At 39.1% G+C, this 23,124-nt stretch overlaps 1 protein-coding gene across 1 annotated transcript in view; it reads right to left on the minus strand.

The window, feature by feature from the left end:
* Positions 1 to 3,243: 3,243 nt before the first annotated feature.
* LOC113576448 (cadherin-18) overlaps positions 3,244 to 23,124 on the minus strand; it is a 61,251-nt gene continuing 41,370 nt past the window's right edge. Inside the window, exons 8-12 of the mRNA XM_027008511.2 lie at positions 20,623 to 20,759; positions 17,801 to 17,922; positions 15,867 to 15,984; positions 7,356 to 7,607; positions 3,244 to 4,111 (exon numbers count right to left, since the gene is read on the minus strand). Coding sequence (XP_026864312.2) covers positions 3,549 to 4,111; positions 7,356 to 7,607; positions 15,867 to 15,984; positions 17,801 to 17,922; positions 20,623 to 20,759 — 1,192 coding nt within the window. The 3' untranslated portion in view covers positions 3,244 to 3,548. The remainder of the gene's footprint in view (positions 4,112 to 7,355; positions 7,608 to 15,866; positions 15,985 to 17,800; positions 17,923 to 20,622; positions 20,760 to 23,124) is intronic.

Raw genomic sequence — 23,124 nt, forward strand, 5'->3', positions numbered from 1 at the left:
CATTCCTAGTTTAAAGAACAAGATGAAAGGTTAATTATATGTTGAGTCCTGTTCTGTGTGAATATAACTCACCATATTGGCCTTTGGGTCAAATTTATTACCCTTTTCTTTAATGGGACATTTAATTTCAAAGAATCACGTTTTATTTATGTGACTACATCAATTAACTGCTGCAGCAGAGATGTTGTAGCCAAGGCTTAAAATCAGGTGCAGGTGATTTGATAGGTGAGCTGTGGGACATGCATGTAATAACAAGGGTCAGAACAGTTTAGATAATGATTGAGTGTATACACACAAACAACCCCCCCCCCCCAACACACACACAAAGTAACACTGAATGTTGGGGTCCATGAGACTCCTGCTATCATAAGTACATTTGTTGTACACACTGGCACAATTATGGGACTATACATTCCTGCAGTGGAGCATTATTCAGTGACCTACAGTACTGTGCAAAAGTGTTAGGACATCATTAGATTTGTTGTTTTAATGATGGTATAATGACCATATATAATTTTTTATAACTCTCTTTATTAGAATACAACCAGAAAATACAGGACATTTGTATGAAGTATTGAAAAACAGAAAAAAAACCCCAGCTTCTACAGTGGCAAATATTTAGTATGACCTTAGCAATAACAATAGCAGGAACCTAGTTCTCTTAAACCTAAATGGAACCTGAAGGGAATGGTACCTGAAGATTACTTCACAAAACTTCAGCACAGTCTCCCCAAAAGAGTTCAAGATGTGCCAAAGGCGGTCACATTAAATGCTAACTTTTACCTGTAGAGCCATTTTGTGTTTTTATTTATTTCTTTATTTTGTGTAAATATTTCCTCTATTTTCTGTTATATTTTAATAGAGATTCTGAGAAAAAAAAGTGTTATGCTAAACCAAATCTAATGGCAGCCTAAGATTTTTGCACAGTACTATATATGAGATGCTAGCAGGACAAGAGCAAATATTCTGCACCACTGGCAGGCCCCCTTGACCCGATGCATTGAGACCTTGGGACCAGGACAAAACATGTGTTACTGCAAATTTACCTGGTATCCTGAGAACTGCTGCATAGAGCAAAAACAGTTCAGTGATGTCAGACAGAGGGAAATGAATGCTTGACTAAATTTTGTGAGACATCAGTGTTAATGATGGCGCTCCCTGTATCAACCAGCCAATGACAACACCAAAAGATCTGGCCCCTTGCAGCCATCCAAATGCCTGGGTCAACATTCCAGGTAATGTTATTGGTGAGACTGACAAATCAAGATTTCACAAACAAACATGGAGGCAAATGTAAATGTGCGATTTTGTCAAAATACGCAATATTTATATGCAACATTTTATATGCACTAAGAACAGATAAAAAATAAATTAATTAACTTGGCCAAAAAATGAATTAATGAATAAAGAAACCAATGCCTATAAATCTGCTCTTCTCTTTAAATAATTTGATATTGCTATTGTTGCACCTACTTTGACATTATCATGATTAACCAAAGCAAAGCATTTTTAACACGAACTTCTACTCTTAGTGAACAGATCCATCTGAATATGCAGAATGTGTTGTGTGCAATGTGGACTTCCTGAACAACTTCGTCCACTTTACTACTAACAAATCAATGTAAATGAATCCCTGTAATAAGCATTCCTATTGCACCCAGCACCCTAGAGAATTCACATGCATCTACAACTTTGTTACATGCAGAGGGTCAAGTGATGGCACGTAAATAAATTGGGGTGCTCTCTGAAAAAGGCCAGAGGTCGCAGCATGTATGGCTGAACTACATCTTTGTGAGATATATCAGCCATAGAGTCAGGGGGAAGGTGAAAATATCCAGTGATAGTTTTGACTTCTTACTTGTAGCCTCTTATTAACAAGTATATCTGTTAACAATCATATGCATCTACAGCCCAACAGTATCATAACAATAATTATCAATGGCATTATTCCTTGACGGACTATAATTATTCTAGCATTTATTTGAGTGTAAAACCAGTGGCACCACTAAGTAATCCATGCAGTTTAATGTGCTGAAACTAGATGAGGCTCTTAGAGTTCTTATTGCAATGAGGCCTCCCCTTGTGTTACATCATCTACTTGGATTGGCCATTTGTCATGCATTTCAAAGTATGTAGGGCACAAAATTAGCAAAACGCAAGCAAGGTTACGAAAACACCAATATGTTGCAATACTACCAATATGTTGTAGCAACAGTTATTAAACACCCACGAGAAGAGCTTCTGTTCGAATCTGATCATATTTTGGCAACAATGTGATGACTCATTAAAATTCTTGTCAGAGTGAGTCTGTTTATATGGAAAAAAAAAATCTGCATTCTTATCTTTTGCTCTCTGAGCACATGGAGATACTGATAAGCACAAGCCAACAGAACTCAACACCCTCCCATCAATCACAGAATGATACACACACAGTAGCAGTAGGAGATGAGGATGTAAAGAAGCATCAAATTATTGATTAATATTTCTTTTCAATGACCTATTCTGCATGTAGACCCAGGAGGAGTCTGTCCAGAGGGTACAGAGGCTAATGTGTGGAGAACCCACCAGGAGGTCCAGATATCAACTGTAATAAAAGCCAACTGCTACAATGATAGTAGCCAAGCAAGCAACATATTTATCCAATAGCAGGATCAGATCACAAAGGGGAAATTTTGGTACTGCAGATATGGAATGTTCTAATGTGTTGGAGCATCCCAGTCGTACTGGTTTTTCAGGACCTACAGACATACTGTCTTTGTTGCTCTCATACTGTATCATTTGATCTTACTGTGTAAGCCCTACATTCTTCATATTAGTCTAGTAAAGTTTTTAGTCTTTGTTCTGAGAATTAGGCAGTTGATATTACGAGAATAAGCACTTTCAAATTAAAAACACTTCTATCTCTCGGTATATACTATAACTGATTAGCATGATTACAGAGTGCAAACAATCACATTGCTCCTTCTAAAATATTTCACAGCAGATTGTTAATTATCTAATTAATTAATCAGTTCATTCTTTTACTTGTGCTTGGTTGGCTTGTTTAAGAATGGTGAATAATAAAAAAATATTGTTTGTGAGTTTTCTGAATGTCACAAAAGTATAAAATGTTTCTAGGGTGCAGCTCACAGAAATGATTTTTTTAAATGATCTTCTTAGATATTTTACCCATAAGACAAAAAAGCAGATTAGACAATAAATAATCAGTTACACTTTTTATCACATATATCCATGTGTCCAGAATGTAGGACTTTATTGAGCAATAAAAAATATACACCAGGGAAAATATTTTCCTTTTTCCATTATTGTTTTACCTTTTTAATGATCTCCCATTCTTCCCTCTTAGGACCAACAGTTTCAAAGATCCACAGGCTTGAGAAGAAAAATGCAAGTCAGTCTATCTTTATTGCTGACTTGATTGTTCAGAGGGATAGTAGTCCAAGAACATTTCACTTTATTGATAAATCAATGAAAGCCAGGGTAGCAAAAGAGCATTTTGTCTTTTGTTTGTGTGAATTGTGTGACAGATTTTTTTTTTTTTTTTTTAATTAAGTCTGTTTGTCTGCTTCTTTCACATTGGATTCGGCATCTATGTCAATTTCTTCTCCACAGTGTCCAGCTAGTTTTTGAAATTCTTGACCCCAGTCATCCAAAAAATTGTAATCCTGTTCAAAATGGATTCCACCTGATCCAATGGAGCTGATTGAACCTGCTGGTGACCCTTGGCCTTCATATGCGTAGGTCTGTAATGAATCATAAGGCGGTACACTGGTGTCCTGGTCTGCCTCCTCAAGTCTCTGACTGAGAAAGTCATGAACATCCATTTCTTCATCTGTTTCCAGGAAGGAGGGGCTATGTTGCTCACTACCATGGCGACAGGGCAGTCTCCTTGACGACCCGGGGCGCCCACCCTCGGGCCGTATGTCTCTTCGGAACTTGAGTTCCTCTGCGGCAGATGGGTTGCGCAGTGCGATGATGTCAAAGGCCTCTGTGTCCTCCTCTCCACCCCCCTCATCATCATAGGTAACCACATTTTCCCGAATGTCCTCTTCTGAGATTACCAATGGCTCCTTCTTGCTTCGTCGCAAAGTGATGAACAGGATCACAATCGCTGAAGAGACAAGCAAAAAACTTTATTATTCAAACCAGCTTGTTATTGTTTTATATCTTTGCTTGTATATTGACATGTATTTGGGTTGCAAGTGTATCTGAATTACTTTAACTCTAAAGATGCAGAAAACCCACCTTTTAACACAATTAGACTACAGTACAGCCAGAGTCCATTCTACACAGTTAATTTCAAGAGAAGCTGTTACAAAAATGAATCATAAAGAATGACTCTCAATGGAAAAGTAGTAGTATGATATGACATAAATAACTGCTAGACAACCGTATGGTATGAATTCAAGTAACAGCAGTAAGTTAAAAGAAGTATCTGTGATTGATTCTGGAAAAACAAGGCATTATGATCAGACGCTTGTCCTCAGGCCACAAAGCACCCTCACAGGGAGGAGCAGAGAGCAAGGCAATCAACACACAAAGGAAACTCTCATCATTCAATAAATTCTGCAAGAAGAAGGTATGCATACTGCCTCATCACATACTGTAAATAAAACACATTCCATTCCATTCCATTATTGAGAACCTGTAGAAAACATGTACATACTGTACATTTAAGAAGGTCATCAGTAAGATTTAATTTCTCCTGCTACACTTCCAGTATAAAAAGTAAAAAAAATTCACCTAGTTGTAATGCTATTGTGCACTAAATTAGCATTCAAACATGGCCTCAACGTAATATGCACATCAGTGAAGATTCAAATTCTATGCCAGTGATCAATTGATGTGAATGATGATTCTTTGATATCCCATTAGGATGTATAGTTCCAGTGATGCATTCTGTTGCTGTAAGTCAATGGTATGCAGCAGCCTTCACTGACTTAAATGTCAGTGGTTAGCTTGGATGTAATTGATCAAATGAACTATTGTCACACTTGCTCAGGAGGACACCACCTCTGGCCACCAGAGGTCAGGCTCACTGGAGTACTGAGCACCCTTCCCCCTTGTCTGTCTGCTCATGGCTCTCACTTGTTCTTAGTTAAGTCATTAGTGGCAGTGTATTTAAGTTTAGTTGCAAAGCCTAGCCACTTGCTAATTTGTAGCCAGCATCTCTTGAGCATTTTCTATATCTGTCTTCCTTTGCCTAGGTTTGACCCCGTGTTTTGTCTAGTTATCAGGACTTTGGATTGTCTCCTTTGTTTTGTTTCCTGGCTACCTGTTGACCACTGGTATTTAGGACCTACACCTGTTTCTTGGAATATTGATAGGGGATTTGGGCCCTGGATTTGTCTACCTCCCTGTCAGTACTCCTCACCTGCTTCTGCACAAGTTGCCTGGTCTCGTGAATATGACAATCATACTATGGAGAGAATGTACAGTCCATTCTACTTTCTTCTTCTTGAGCTTCAGTATTTTAGTAATACCACTGATTGACATCTGCACAATCTATTGCATGGTGCTAATGGTGCCAGAATTAGAAATTTGAACACTATACTATTAAAGAGAAATGCAAAGAAACAAGTTTCTTCTGTTCCCTCCAAGCAGTGTGAGTTGATTGGTAATTGCTTGTGCCATGTGGTGTGAAACAGTAAAGAACGTTATATGGCACATTTGAGAAGGCTGATTTTCATTACTTTTTATTGTCATGCAGATGGTGCAAGGCGCTTTAGGCTGAAAAATCTGTTTTGGTGCAGTTCTGACTTGCTCTGGAGTCCGAGCTGGGCTATTTATACACTATTTATCTAGGATATCTGTCCTGGAGGAGTTGTCTAGGTGAACACTGTATGTCTCTGTGATTGGAGAGGATGATTCCCTTTCCAGTCTAGCCCAGAACAATGAAGGTAACAGGAGAGATAGGAAGAGAGAGAAACAGAGAGAGGGGGAGAGAGGAAGGAAGAGAGAGAACCAACATTCTTGCTCTGTTTTTAGCTCTTGCACTTTTTAATATGAACCTTTCAACTGTTGCAATCATACATTGTTTCTCCCACTCTCCTGCTGTCCACTGCCCCATACACACCTCCTCTGCCTCTCCATTTTTTTCCTCACATCCCACCTATTCCCTGCACTTCTGTTCTCTCTGTTTTTCAATAATCTGAAATATTTCTCTTCACTTTGTGTTCCATTCCCATTCAGATTCTATTTTATTGTCTTGTTATTGTATTTCTTTATCCCAGGCATTCTTTCCCTCTATGCTTTCATTTTAAAATTCTTATTAGAATTCAAGTCTTGCCACATCCAGCTTTCATTGTCCTGAGCTGCTGACCTAGTGTGTATATGCCCCAGTCTAAATGCTGGATATGAATATTTATAACCTTTGTACCTGACCAGATCTTTGGAACTTGGCTATGCACCACTCACGTGCATGCAGACACACACACACACACACACACACACACACACACACACACACACACACACACACACACACACACACACACACACACACACACACACACACACCCTCTACACCTTTCTGGAATTATAGCAGTCTTCCTTTTGCTTTACACAAAAGTTTCTTTTTCTTATTGGCATTGGACTTCAATTCTTTATGCTGGCACAAACTTATTTTCCACATCTGCAGTAATTGCACCTCTTGTGGATTTAACGGCAGATACCCATAACTGGTTCAAAAGCAGAACAGAGGGGGGAAGATAGAAATCCAGAGTTTCTTGCCAGAACTGAAGAAATAACAGTAATATAGTAACAAAGCGGTAGTAAAATTAATGACAGTGTTATATAGATGTGCAAAGGTTACCTTTAATAAAGTTATAACACTATAACTGTTGTCTTGGCACCAGTAAAATATAGACCCAATAGATCCTATCCAGCATTTTCTACTAAAGGTCAATATCTAGGGTTAAAGGGCTTTGGAGCCATTAACTCCATTGGACACTGATTACTGCAGACCTTCTGTAGAAAGCTCTAGCCTGGAATGACATCTTGTTGAAATAGTAGATACTAGGACTTAAGTGGTAATTAGGGTGATTCTTACATGGTAAGAAGATTAGACAATTAGAATTTGAATCTGGTCATCTGCACAAATGCTTCTTTGTGCTGCTAAGATCAAGATCACTTTAGAAAGAGAAAAATCAAATGTTAAAGTGGATTTTTTGATAAATTCTTCAAAGCTATTTGACCTACCAAAGAATTAATGTATAGCACAGTAACAGCCAAGAAGTCAGTGTTCAAACTGAAGATGTAAAACAGAATTAAACTTATTTCAAAGATAGTCAACTAAAACACAGCATGCAAGCAGGCTAGTGGAAGTGGAAGTGTAGCAGGTTCAGAAGACTCACCCAGTAGTATGAGCACACACAGAAGGATGGCGATGAGCGCCCCTGTGCTGAGGCCAGCTGAGGAGAGGAAGGCCTCACCCTGGCACACCCTAGGCCTGGTGCCACGCTGGCATGGGCACACATGCAAGGTTAGCGTGCTGGTGCTGCTCAGGAGGGGCTCGCCTCCGTCCCACACTACCACCGGCAGCTCGTACAGCTCCTGAGTGAGTCTGTGGAACCGGCGGCGACGGGCCACAATGCTGGCCGTACTGTCTGAGAGAGAGAGAGGAGCAAGATTGGTGTAAGAGAAAGAAACAAGGAGTTAGATGAGAAGAAAAAAAAGTGACATGATAAGGTGAAAGACAGAAAGAAAGCACAACAGATTGAGCCAGAAAAGGAGACAGAGACACAAAGATGATTGCCAAAGAGGACAGCAGGAGGGACAATGAAGGCAGGTGGCGAATGAGAGAAGGAGAGAAAGACAGCAAAGGGGAAAGTGTGGAATAAAGAGGCAGGGGAGTACAGCGATAGGATCATGAAAATAACAGAGGGAGAAGGACAGAGATAAAGGGAGGATGAGGGAGAAGAAGAAAAAGAGAGAAGAGACAGATCATTAGATTAAATTAGACTGGTTCGAGTCCAGGCCAGTCTCATTCAGGCTGTCTGGCTGCTTCGTGCACTTTCACAGTGCTTAGGAGCCCATTCCCACAGATGGGCTTTTAATGGGAGAATTAAGGTGAGGTGCGGGCACTTAGAGCACAGAGCAGATGAGTCCTAGCTAATACCTCCAACCTGGAGCACTGAAGGCAAGCCACTTAACCAGAACATCAACCTAACGAGGTTCCATCTCTGTCCCTCTCTTTCTCCCTCTCTTTTTCTGAAATGCTAAATCTTAGCTGAATTCTGTGTGGGATGGAGAGAGAATGCTCTACTGCTGAGAATGAGTGGAGCAGTGTTTAAAACAGAATGCAATGGTATGAGGCAGATTTTGCTAATGAGAAACAATGACCTGATCAGTTGGACTGAACAAGGCAGAGATGAGCTACAGATAGGGACTGGTAGAGGATGTTACCACATGCTGCAAGTGTTGAGATGAACCAGCGTACGTGAAGAGTTTCTGGCAAGTATTATAGAGTTCTATCTGAAATGTTGTACCTACTGAAAGGTTACATTTGGGTTACATTCTTCATTTCTTGCCAAAAGCTCTTTATATATGGCAACATTTCCAAAACAAACTAACTTAAACTGAGCCTAATCCCAAAATAGTTTCCATGGTGAATCACCACCAACAGTGCAATTTATGCCAATATTAGCTTTAATTTAGGTTTACAAAATGTATTAGCTCACTGACATCTATATTATACTTGCTCTTTCAGTATTACTGTTCATATACTGTAGAATTGGATTTATCTTCTAATCTGTAGATTCCCTGCTCTTTTGTAACAAGGTTGCCATGTTGGTGCTCTGAAGCCAAAACTTTGTGGTTAAAATGTTTGAAATTGTTTCACCTTAAACGGCTATTTGCAAATGGACTGAAGATGCTTTTATGTAAAAAGAAGGCTATAAATGTCTAGCCCCTGGAGTACTGGTCTCATGATAAGGGGCATCTGCACACAATTTGAATATTGTATAGTGGCACTCATGGTGCAGTGTGGTGGCAAAGGGAAACACACTGGTCCTAATGCTTGCATGGATAGAGTGCACATGCATGTTTCAATGCATGGAGACATGATGAAGGTCCCTGGCCAGCTGTTGGGTACAGATCCATAATGCTCACAAAGTTCACTTTTTCACAATCGTAGATCGGATTTTTTCCACATGAGCTTGCTTTACCTGTACAAATGTGCCTTTTCACATTTTTTTTTGTGCTCACTGCACCCATGATTGCATGTGTATGTATAATTGTGTGCATGTATGCTTATGTGTTTTTGTTAGCCACACACCTACACAGATGGTGGAGTGTCTCGAGCAAGCGGGAAGGTGTGTCTTCTGTTTCTAAGAACCGTTCCCATCAGCACACTATGAAATGACTGGACAGAGTATATACAGAGAATAATTATAATGGCCGACAGCTGAGGACACACCATGGTTTATTAACTCAGAAGATAGAGAGAGGGAGAGCAGAAAGAGAGGGAGAGAGAGAGCACCTGAATCTGGTCTAAGCTCCGCAGTGAGCTAGGAAGTGCTATGATGTTTGCACTGCTGCCTTTCATATTCATAATAACACACTATCCAATTTAACCTGACAGTCAGGAGCTGCAGGTGCACTGCCAGACCCTCTCCTGTCCACTCAAGAGAGCTGTTTGGGTCCTATAGGTCAGCACTATGCAAATGAAAATCAGACACATCCTGCAAATGACAGGTTCCCTCTATTACATGCAAATAATGCTTCAGCACAAGCCAATATTTTTATTAAAATAACAAATGATAAGATGCATTTTGTTTATTATGTAGGCCTGTATATTTACTATTTTAACTTGAATTGTAATGCCAGGGTGTGCAGGTAGTTGGAGACTTGGTCAAATGTGGTGAATAAGATATATCAGGAGAACTCTACAAAGTATTCATTTATTTGCTATGCTTAGAGCTTGCCAGGAGTAATCACATTGAGATCAAGCCTGGCCAGCCTGTATGTCTGACCCTGTGTGTGTGTGTGTGTAAGACACAGTCTGCAGTAACACTGTGTACCTATGAGAATATCCTTAGTGTGAGGATCGTTAAGCAACAGCATGAGTCACTGACTGCCAAATGGCAGCATTCTCTCTCTGTCTCACTCTCTGTCTCATCCTATTCTACTGAGCCAATATACATGTAATTTGTCTCCTTGGTAGTTTAGTGTGGGGAAAATTAGTAAACTTCAAGGACACCCCTTGTGTTGCTGTGAATGCTGGGTAGTGGGGTGTGGTTATTATTGATGAACAAATGGTTTGACTATCTTTTCTGCAGCTTCTCAGCAGGTTCTGGATCCATGATGTGTACATATGTGTTTCTGAATATTTTCTGACCAAAAGGCCACATCTTTAAAAGGAAGAGAGTTCATGAGATCCTGGGATAGGACTCTACAAGCCTCTTGGTTGAGGGTTATTCCAGCATTGGTCATTTACAGCAGTGCAAAGATGGCATAATAGGACCTCATTCAGCATTCTGTGAATAACCCTGATTTTGGATATTGTTCTAATTCCTTGAGAACCACATATTTTTCAAATGACATGGTCCAGGTTCCTGATGACACAATGACATGGAATTCAAAATGACAATAAAATAGCTTTCCATCCTAAAGAAAAATCATTAGCAAAGCACTTAAGGGACTGTTTTGTAGTGAGGATTTTCTCACAGGAAAATCTCACAAGTATGTAAAATGGCACTGCTCCATCCCATAACAACATTTCAACCAATCAGAGTCAGTAGACATGTGAGCAGCACGTGAACGACACATCAGCTAATTAAAATTCCCAATATCTTCAGCCTGACAGCAGTAGTTTTCAAATTTGTTGGAAGGTCTTTCTGTATTCAAATGTGCCTTTAGAAATAAACTGATCTATTAAAGTAACAATCATTTGGAAATCAGAGATTTGGTTTAATTGCCTGAAAAAGAGCAAAATGTCACCGTGATGAATTTGCACTTGAAGAAAGATCAGGGGAGAACATTCTTGAGCTGGGATATGCTTCAGCCTCTTTTATGAAAAGGAGTGAATAAAAAAAACCAAATTAAATAATATCTTTGTGGTAACACACAAAGCCAAATGATAAGTTGCGCCCCCAGGTTACCTAGATTTAGTTGGTGCACAATAGCCCCACCCTGGGAGTGTGTGAATGTGCATCATCTCAGCTTGTGAAGCTGTCCACCACCAATTTTCTGCAAAGCTTGTAATAAAAGGGTAAACTGCCCGGTTCTCTGCATGTGACTTAGAAGATGCCCTCCTCTGGCTAGTATCACTCTGCATGGACAGATAGTGAAAGAGATGGAGGATTCCTGGCCACCTAGTGACAGAATGGCAAGTTGTGCAGTCATGCAGTTCCAGCCAGATGGCATTGGCAGGCTTTGGCATTGCTACATTGAGAATGGAACTCTTAGCCAATTGCGGCACATGAGAGCTTGTGTAATTTAACACAAAGTTTATGGTGAGGTAATACTTAAGGAACTTATAGATTTTCAAAGGAAATGTGACTCACTTGAATCAAAAACTGGACCAAACAAAAATAATTTCTTTTTAAAATAAATATTACTAGCCAACGGATTGAAATGTGAGGGCAATCCTTGATGTATGGTTAGAAAACTGAAAGGGCAAGCAATATCTTCTTCTCTTAGAAGCATTCAAGAATAAGACAAACTGCTGAGGGTAAGTCTAATCTCCTGTCTCAGGAAAACATTAACATTTTTGTAATAGCTTCCAAGACTCAGAGTGAGTGGCCAACAAGTGCATAACTGTATTAGGGAAATAGCTGCAGACTGAGAAATGAGCCTGTTAAACTGCATGTGCAATCTAATGGGGCTTTAATATGGCTGACTGCAGTCAGCTGAAACAGGAGAAAAATGGCATCCTTAGCGAAGCCTAGCAAAAAAAAACCAAAAAAAACAAAACAAAACAAAAAAAAGTCCTCTTGGCTATATGTGTGACTAGGTGATAAAGCAGCAGAAAATACACCAGCAGTTGATCTGACTTTTTTGACATCCAAACTCTACTTGCATATTTGGAAATTCAGCATCTTCCTGTTCGGGTGTAAGGGTATTTTTTTATGTTTAGACTACAGAGGATTTGGGACCTGGCTAACATCTGTGTGAGCCGTCTGCATGTTGAGCAGGTAGGCAGAAGCTGTCCCCCTGAGGAGCCCAGGAGGGATGTGGTGTGGATAGCGCAGAGAAGGCTGCTGTTAGCCTCAGGGTCAGCCACTGTGAAGGCACAATGGGCCTCTCTGTAAGGGTGTATAAAGTAAAGAGAAATTGAGAGAAGGAAAGGGAGTGAAGTAAAGGAGATGGGACAGGAGAGAAATCATGGGTGAGATGGACAGGCCTTGCAAATGTTTCCTTTGCACAACATCCTTAGATGTGCATGTAATTGTGACAATGTGTCCAAAACACCATGCCATAATATTATTCCCTGTTTGGCTTGCCTGGCTATCAAGTTTCAAGTTTGGTTTATTCGTCACATACATAGTCATACACAGTATAACTCGCAGTGAAATGGTGGAGAGTGCTCTGTCCAAACTGAGGGAAAAAAAAACAGGGGTGCATAGAGAAATATAGATATTCTCTATATGTGAAATATATATATGCAAAGATAAATATATATATTCTATGTATGTACAAAATATATTAACAATGTATGTACAATATATGTATATTATGATTATATACACAATGTACAATGTATATGGTTGTGTATATATGTACACAATCTACAGAATGTACAGATCCATTTCGTACAATAACATATCTACAGTTGTTGTGTAACAAGGTAATTGAATATAAATATATATATACAGATATACAGTTATGTTACATGGTGGTGGTGGTCCCCACAGTTTATCAGTTTCCCTGATTCAGGGCCCGAATTCAGGCCATAGGGCTGGTCCTTGCACCCCTGCTCTGGATCATTGCTTCATCAATCAGAACTATTTAGGGACTGAGATTTGTCTCTCTGCAAGGTTTGCTAGTAGTCCTAGTCATTGCACTTGTATTCTGGTACTTTGGTATTTTTTGGCTTTTTATTCTGTTCTCTAGTGGGTTTTTTTTTTGAGTTTGTATTTGCTATTTAACCCTTTTTTTCTTGTCTTATGATTTTTCATTGCTCACACCTTATTTTCAAGCTTTATTAAACTTTGCATTTGCATCCCTAACTAATTGTTGCTATTAACATAATCAGATTAGATTTTCTCTGCTTTTCTGTCCAGGAATGCCCTATAGTGGACACAGAGGGAACTTTGAGCTTTTTTCATATACAGTACTGTCTTCTAATTGTCTTGTAATTGTCTTGGTCATGAGCACCTTCATGATCCATCATACACAGGCATGGAAGTTCAGCATCCATACCAATGCAGACACCCACAGACAGACAGCAACACAGGCTCTTTCCCTGACACTAACTGCAGGTTAACATGAGAAAAGGCTCTAGTGGAACAGCTCTACTTTAGCAAGGAGAACACATGGATGATGGCCTGAAGACAGAGACCTCAGTCCTCTACAAAGAGACAGGGGAAGAGAGAAGGAAAATAGTAATAACCAGAAGGTGAATCAACAAAGGAGAGTCGATTCTTGTTAAACAGAGAACAGTAATAATGAGGTATGAAGTAATGGGAGGAATGCGTGTGTTTGCATATGTTTGTGCGTGTGTGTGTGTGTGTGTGTGTGTGTGTGTGTGTGTGTGTCTGTATATATGTGTTTGATTAGCATTGAAATGACTCTGTGATTATGTGTCTGGTACATGGCAGGGTTATGAGTTTCCATGAGTAGTGATTGATGCCTCTGTGTTAGTGTCATTTTCAGCCTCTTCCGTGAATATTCCCTTGCTAATCACCCTTGATGCCATTCCAAAGTCAGGTTGAGTGGTTCACATAATCAAAGTGAATATCTTTAAGGGCTCTTGTTTATGCTTAAGGCCCTTTTTACCCTGCAATGTTATGCACTGAGCGACACTGTAATTACAAAGTAATTTTTGTGCTGAGAAAGATTTTGACCATTAAACCTTAAGGGTACTGAGGTTGCTGTTAATAAATTTACAGCAGTAAATGCTAAAGCATGGAGAGATGTAGACTGATGTCTTTCACTGAGGGTTTAGACTGACTGTGTGTGCATGTCAGGAAAGAAACTGAATGTAAAATCAGACAGAAGCTAAAACGCTTTTACAATACATCACCAATGCACTGCTGCTGCAAGAAAGGATGGAGTGTTTCTCAGTGACTCCTTCAAATGTGAAAATGACACACACTGGCTATTTTTGAACCTCTCCAGTACTTTGTAGTCATTTGAAAGGGTTGCAGGCACACACACGCACACACACACACACACACACACACACACACACACACACACACACACACACACACACACACACACACACTCCTCACTACAAACTTCAGCACGTCATGGACCAGTAGCAATAAAGACTTACACACTCTCTGCTTAAGACTGGTAGATACCAAGCATCCAAATGGAGGGAGGGAGGGAGAGAGAGAGAGAGAGAGAGAGAGAGAGAGAGAGAGGAGAAAAAAAAACTTGGGAACCCACACATTGTGGATAGCTCAAAAGGAGAAGGGCTGAAGCCAGAACACTCGAGAGAGAACACTTGGGAAAATTAAGTAACCCACACACTATGGATAGCTCAAAAGGAGAAGGGCTAAAGCCAGAACACTCTCAGCAATCCAACCATTTTTCTTTCCATTATCACATCGATCGCCCTGCCCCCACTACCATGCTCTGTGTATTTATGTTGAGCTCCTCCGTTCTGTCTGTCTCCCTGTATCTACACACAGAAATTCCTACCATTCCTATAAGCATCTCCAGCCCTGCCTATCTCTTTCTCTCTCTCTCTGCTCAAATACCTCACTGATTATTGAGTAGAGAGGTGGAGACCAGCACATCACACCTGGGATGAGAGCAGTCTCCACGGTAACCTCTAGCCAGCAGGCACACACAAGTATTAGGTTAAGGCAGGTGGTTTGGGTGTGGATGGAGCATATAATCCATTTGACAACAACGATGGCTGGGTGGCTGGAGTAATAACCCTACACCCACCACTGCCACTTTGCTTAATGATGGCTGGGTGGAGCAACAACCCCACACTCATCACTGCCACCTCACTTAACAATGGCTGGGTGGAGCAATATCCCCACACCCACCCACTTGTAGCACTGCTGTGTTAAAGCAAATATTAATAATAATAATGGCGCAATGAATTGTGTAAGAAAATGGACATAAAATGATAAAACTAAAATAAATATTTATGCTCTTTTTTTCCCCCTCTCATTTACTCAAACACATTCTGCACTGTAGTTATAGCACCCTGTTACACTATGACCAAAGGTTTTCTGCCTGGAAGTCCAACTTAAATTATTCTTTTTAGGACTGCATTTCTGATTTCTGGGATTACCTTATCTTTAGGCCAGATTTAATTACAGTTAAAGTGTTGCTCTTCTTCGTTACCCTGACTGAATCTGAATATTGTTTTCAGCGATTTACACAAGAGGATACATATTCTAACAATGCATTCTTGACTAATTACCAACCAGCATAAATCCATTCAGAGAGCTACAAATATTGCAGTGTATCCATGGTTTTTGTCATTAATTGTACAGTTTTTCCTCAGTGGAGAAGTTAGGAAATATACACAGCAAAATCCCAAATGTTGAATTATTACCTAGACTCCAGCTGGACTTAAATGAGCATTGTAGGTATTAATTAATTATTAAGGATATCACTGTATATATTCCAATATACACTTATATCTCCCCTCTGTCATTTTGTCTCTCTTTCTCTCTCTCACGCTGTCAAATACACAAATGCACACACATCAGTAAAGTTAGTATATTGCATACCTTCATTGTCCTTTAAGGTAAAGTTGGGATTAACTGGAATTCCCCCAGGGAAAGAGAAATAAAACCTCTGTCCATTTGCAAAGTCATCCTTATCCACAGCAGTGAAAGTCTGTATGACCTGTCATTAGCAGAATAAGAAAGACAGGAATTTCTGTAAATTATGGTGGTTTAGCAAACACAGCTGCTATATGGGAAGAAAAGCAATACTATTGTAAATCATGTTGCCTCTTCATTAGTCACCACATATCTCAATCTGGTAATGAGACACTTAGCTTGTAAACTCTATAGATTTGGAGAAAAATGACAATGATAATTAGAATCATCATTCGCAGTAAAGGCTGCCTGAAGTCCCTCACATATTCATTTCTGTTGATGTTTTGGCTGAAGAAGTTTCTAAGTCTCTTTAACTGGAATATGCTAATCACATCACATTTATCAGTCCCAGCAGTTGTTTCGGGCCATCTGCTTGTTGTGGGAGTGACTAGCACTCTGCTTCCTGCCTGCTTTTCATCTCTTCCCATTTCAGTACCAATATCCTAAAATGTCCGCAGACATCTCCTTGGCTGCCAGAGCTCTGCCCTTCTTGGAGCTCTGCTATTCCATTTGGCTGCTGGGCACAGAGATTCTCTTCCCTTGTAAGTGTTTGAGGCCCCCGCAGACCTCTTGAGCCAGAACTCCTAAGAACGGGATAGAGGCCTGTCGCTGGTGTCTGGTTAACAGGAGCATTGGGGGTGGGGATGCTGCACTCCATGACCTCTGTGCTGTATCTTGAACCCTTGTTTCTTCTTCCTGCCAGCATGGCCATGATCTCCACCATCCCAGAGAGACTTTTATTGGCACTGGGCTGAGCAGGTCTTGCTCTTAGCTTGCAGTGCCTTGTAGCCTGTGAGCATGCTAAAGGCTTTGTAAGACATGGGTGGGAATGAAATTATTTTAAAGGCAGGGATTTAAAGAAATTTTACCTGTTACTGTAGTAAATGATTAGAACAGTAAATTATGATTAAGACCTGTGATGACTGCCAACATGACATGGTATGTTTTAGCATCTAAAGTAATACTATTCATCCTTGATTTGTTCTGTTTCTTTTAATTGCATAGCATGAATTCTACAGTCTATCATGTGATAAGGGATCATGCTATTACCTTGTATTCCTGCTCAGTCTTGTGCTGATTGGATATAAAAACTGTGTTGATTGTAAAATGTTCTTGGGTTCTAAAAAAGATGCTATTTAATTTGTAAGAAAGAGGTGCAAAATATATTGGTGGATAAGGACATTGCTAAATATCAGATCCATTGCAGCTTCTCACAAGCACTGTCCATTTGGAAGACATGGTCATGTGCATAGACAGGTCTGAAAAACAGACTTAATCTAGTTTATTGACCTGCTTTTTGCATCTTAGCATTCATTGTGTTTAGTTGATTTTGATGTATTATTGCAACTCTATATCTTATGCTCTGGAAGCTGAATATTAAAGACACATTGTAGCCCTTTTTTTGTTGTTCCCCTTCTGTTTCCCCCCTCTGTCTCTCTCCCTCCTTCTTTCTCACTCTCTCACTCTTTTCTTTCTCCTTTCTTCTTTTACCAAAGCTCTCCCTCTAACTCCTTTACTTTCCTCTCTCTTTCTCTCTCAATCACTATAAGCTGTTCTTGTATATCTGCAGTGCTCTTAAATTAAATGAGAGTTCTGTTCAGAGAGGAAAATAGCCATGTGCTTGGAGCTGAAGCAGTCATGCTTGGCTGCTTGGCTTCTCATTCTGAATGACACATGATTAGCATACCCCTCCCTCACCTGCTCCTTCCCTCTCTGTTCCTAGTATCCTAGTATCTTCTCTCTGTACTTATATTAGTAAATAAACATTTTGGCTAATCCTGTGTGGTGTGTTTGCATATGTGTATGTATGGGATATGGAGACTTACTTTTCTGAGACTTACCTGTCCTGCTCTGGTGCTTTCACAAATTATGATTTCCTCCTCTATGCTGATCTCTGGGGCATTGTCATTTATGTCCAGTACCTGGATTGTCACAGGGACATGACTCTGAAGACTTGGGTTATCTGTAAATGACAAAAATATCCACTATAAAATTCATGGTGGTAGCTCAAGTTAGGTTGGTCAAGAATTATACATAACACATGGCTGGACATTGCACTGTTTCTGAATGGTACATGTCTGAACACATTGAGAGACTGGGAACACACAATTAAGGATATATCCTGTTCTGGCTTTACCACTGTCATTTTACTCTTTTAGCAGACCAGTTAGCTTCCTGGCTTTAAAAGGTCAGTTAACGCTTTTAAAAAATAATCAATAAATAGGTCCCTGGCCTAATAAAATGTTCAGTGAGGTTTTATGAACATCTGTTGAGCTGGATGTAAATGAGACACACAAACACTGAAACCTCTTGCCTCTGTCCTAGCATACACACTATTGTTGTACCTGTTAACAGTTTAGCTTATTCCAATGCCTATGAGGAGGTTTACACACAATAAACAAAACTGTCAGAGTTATACATACTACAACTGTAATGAAATTCTTAATACTTTTATAATAATAATGCATGTGACAGAGAATTACGATTTCTAAACACATTGGCTAATATAAACCTTTATTACTCATTCCTATGAGAATACTGAAATTTTATTACTGTGATCTTTATCTTTCACTCCTCAAAGAACAAATTTTGTATTTGTAGGAAATACCTTAGTGTCTTTGGTATCCTGGATTGTGAAATAGGTAACTGTATTACAAAATATCTAAATTATATAGCAAGAACAAAGAAAGCTGAGCTCATGTTGATTAAAATAACCTGAGCCACAACAGAGAAAAAAAGAAACCCAAATTAAAAATAATATAAAACATAAAATGATACATGGATACTCCTAAATGAGCATGAAAAAGACAGACTGACTGATGTGTCCCAGTGTTCCTGATGCATTTACTCTCAATCAGCAATGAATTAATAAACCATGTCTGTTTTCATCCATCCTCATCCATTTACTGCCCAGTAGTCAAGTACAGCACAGCAGTACTACCTGGGAAATAAGTAAGCAGTATCCAGAGAGGTGGCTTTTATCTCAGCCTGAGCAAGGGGGAAAAGGTTTGCTTTGTGTCAAAAGGGAACATAAATTCATGTTCCGAGTATTTAATTTTGGACTAAATCTTGGATTAAGAAGCCTTAACACATTTGTGTGTGCTCATATGTTTGTGTTTATTGTCTACCATAGGTTGCATCTGTGTGACCTCATTAGACTGAAAAAACCTACATTGCATTGAAAAATAAAAGGCAAAAAGGCAAAAAGCTGCCTAAATTGCAAACTTTTTCCCTCTCTACAAATCTAATCTTTAGGATACCTATCATTTGGTTTCATGGATGACTAACATTTGCTTTTCAGGTTGGCTTACAATTTGTTGTTTGACAGATTTGATGCTATCATGGTGGCTCACTACAACCACACACCTGAAAAGTGAGTCAGGATGCATTTGCTCCCAGGGGCCACTCTATATTGCCATGGTAACTGTTTATAGGTGCCCTGGCTGTTCTAGGCATTACACCTGGATTCCCTCTTTTTTACTACAGACATGGTAAAGTCACATAAGAGCTATGACTTTTAAGGTTTAAACTGTAAAGGGTTTGTGCTTTTGTCCAGTGCTAGGTTACCCCAGGAAAAGACTATTACATTGTCAAATAGGGACTAATTACTTCCTTAGCAATATGGCAATATGGACATGTTTTTGACTATGTTTTTGTGTGTGTGTGTGCAGTTATGTTATAAAACATCTGTCAAACCATAGCATGATCTATAAATAACAAAAATACCTCTTAAACCCCTACATACTAATGCAAAGCCTTAGCCAAAGTGACTAACACTTTAAACACATCATCCACCAGCAAACCATCTCCATGGCAACAAACAACACTGTGCCATTTGAAGATACAAACAAGGTTTTCGCAGTCAATTTAACTATAGACTAATATGGACAGTGTCTGCCTACAGAAATAATGAAAATGTCCACCTTGAATTTCCAATTTCAGCCACAGCAATTTTGTACTAGTGTTTTTTCAGTGTCTGATAGCAGTGGAATATCATTACCAGTGAATAGACTTTACTATTAGTTAAGCATTGGTGCTGAAGGCTAGGCAAGAGGGGAATTGCTTTGAGAAGATCTACAGCTGAACTGTAACATGGTTTGACTCATACCAGCCATGAAAAGGAGCCATGATTTTTTTTAATCACCTTTTTGGGAACTGACCCATGAGTGATGTTGATTTTGTCACAATATCTCAGCTGTTTAAATTCAAATACAAATACAAATCTGGATGCCACGTCACACACACAGACGCCTGGCCCCAGCCAGACACTTTTGAAGATATGTGACCCCCAAGAATCCTTTCTTGGAAGGCCACTCCCTGCCCAGAGCTTGCCCAGAGACGGTCTAAAGCCAGGCGTTCCAGCTAGAAGGCAGCAAGCCTGAGTTTGATCACACATTTGGCACTACCCGGAATGAGTGGGTAGCTATTAAAGTCCATGGTGATGTATTGATTGGCCAAAGTGAGATTGCTGCATGCACTTGGGAAAAGTAGTGAATCCAAACATGTTGTGTAACATAAAGTATAATGGAAATACAGGGCAATGCTACCAGGTGACAGAGCCTCAATATGAAGCATAAAGCACTCAGTGAATCTTGCCTTTGTTATAACTAATATGTATACTGTGAAAGCAGATTGCCCAATCAGAATCACCCATGGAACTTACCCTCTTCTGTTGCCATTACAGTGATGTTGTGCCAAGGTATGTCTTCTCTGTCCAGAAGCTGAGTGGTTCTGATGACTCCACTGACAGACTCGATGTTGAAATACCCCTCTCCCTTCTCATCACGTTCAATGAAATATCTATATATAGAAAACAGAGAGAAAGAGAGAGAGAGAGAGAGAGATCATTAATAATGCATAAATCCTCCCATAGCTTCCATCATCTGTACAGCATTAAAAACAAAGATATCATGGTTATGCATGATAATGGGAGTGCTCTTATTATTTAGGCTTGATATTGGTTGCCTGCCTACTACATAGAGGATCATTGGTAGACCCATACAGCATATCAAATTCAATTTCATATAAATTGGTATAGCAATCATATGCTAGTGTTTTTATAATAATCAAGAATTCTGTTTGGTGGACTGTCTTGCACCTAAGCAGGCTGGCTATGTGAGGTAATATAACAGAAAGTCCTCACTGGTGGATGATGATCCATGACTCACCAACACTAAGGATGACATTTATAAAAAAAAAAAAAGTCAAGCAAAAGTCATTGTGTGTGTGTGTGTGTGTGTGTGTGTGTGTGTGTGTGTATATATATATATATATATATATATATATATATTCTGGTTTTGTAGCATATATAAACCAGTGGTGATCGTGTGTACCAGCAGCAGTATAGTTCAATAGAGCATTACAGAGTCAATAGTGCATCAGCATAATCTCTGATCAATAATTTGTAATCTCCTTTCAATGTTTTGTGTTTGGACCTTGAGCTCCTCTAAACTGCCTATTCAAACACAGACACAGACAAGACAAAAGTCATTTGATTTGCTGGCCTAGTGGCATTGTGCTTTTCATGTAAAATAACACATTCATAAAATTTTATAAATCTTCCCATAAACTAGTTGTTTTAAAGTAAAACATATTTGTCTTTTCAGCAGTTAACACATCAAGGCCATACAATTAAATGTATATAAAAATATCTATTTTAGTTTCACAGATTTGAAATGATATACAAATCAAAAAGGTGAGAGGGAGAGACAGAAGGGAGACAGAGAGAGTGAGGGACATGGAGGGATCTGAATGAGAAGGAGATAAATGCTTCACAAATGGTGGTACTAAAATCTCATCTGAATATAAAGTTTTTCTGCTCTGTTTGTGCCAAGAACTATGATGACTGACTCATTGTAAGGTTAAGGTAATTAGAAAATAAATGTATATTGATATTGACAAGGTTAGCACCGACTGGAGCTCTTTGAGAATAACTTGGATAAAAATTGGAGTAATAACAAGAGCCAGAAAAACAACATAAGACATAATGAAGCATTAATTGTATGACAGTTCTTACTAATATTGTGATTATGTTCAAGAGAAGGACTGTCATGACATGGTGCAAATATGAACTTAGAAATGGCAAATATTTTTGTGCTACTAAAGAATCCACTGATGAGCTAATCATTCCGCATATAGCAGCTGCTCAAATGATCTTTTTTGTTTATTTAGAAAATAAAATGTATTGCATTTTCATTTTACTTTTCCATTTCGCTATATCAACATTACGTTGCATTCCATAATCTGCTAAATTATGATTGTTATGCAAGCCTATAATGTACATAATTTTCCATCAAAATGGTCCACAGTCAGGCTGTGACCTTTGTCCTGGATGACTTCAGGGGACAGATATGATCAGATGTCATTTACCAGGAGCAGGCATGCTCCATCAGAATCTTATCTTCTTCTTATCTTCTAAATCTACGATGTTATACAGTACTCCTTCAGATACATCATATGCTGAAGGGCAAAGGCATTTAGTCCTAGTTCAACCCCAATGGAACAGGCAGAGGCTTTCTTGAAGTGCTAGTGATTTTAGATTTCAACAATTATTATTGAATAATGAAAATAATAACAATGCATTTTATTTATGTAGTGGCTTAACTTTGAATACAAAGAGAACACAACAACACAATATTATTAGTAATAATAATAATAAATATACAATTAATCAATTTTTGAAAAGATACAGAATAGAAATAAGATGATAGAAGAAACTATGAATTTGAATTTTTGTTAATTTTATATATATCAGGGTAAATGGGGTATAATCAATTACTAAAGTAGGTTGTGCTAAGTGTGTTAAGGTGTGTCCTAAATTCTTGCTGCCATAGTGGACATTTCAGAGAATGGAATGGAGAGCAGTATAAGTGGAATGGAGTGTAGGGATGAAATTCAAAGAGGGAGAAGGAAGGAAGAAAACTCAGTGCTTTGTATGTAACACGGAGCTTAAATTGAATTCTGATAGGTTATTGGTAGCCAATGTAAATTAAACAGAATTGGAGTAATGTGCAGATTACCTTCTATGTATTTATAGGTGGGCAGCTAATGAATTTTAGATGTATTGCTGTATAATGGGGGATTTAGTAGTAAGACCAGAAAAAAGGAATGGCAGTAATCTAGATGAGAGTTGATAAATGATGGACTAGGATTTTGAAATAGTAAA

This window comes from Electrophorus electricus, chromosome 14, assembly GCF_013358815.1.
Source record: "Electrophorus electricus isolate fEleEle1 chromosome 14, fEleEle1.pri, whole genome shotgun sequence".
In the NCBI taxonomy this organism is placed as follows: Eukaryota; Metazoa; Chordata; class Actinopteri; order Gymnotiformes; family Gymnotidae; genus Electrophorus; species Electrophorus electricus.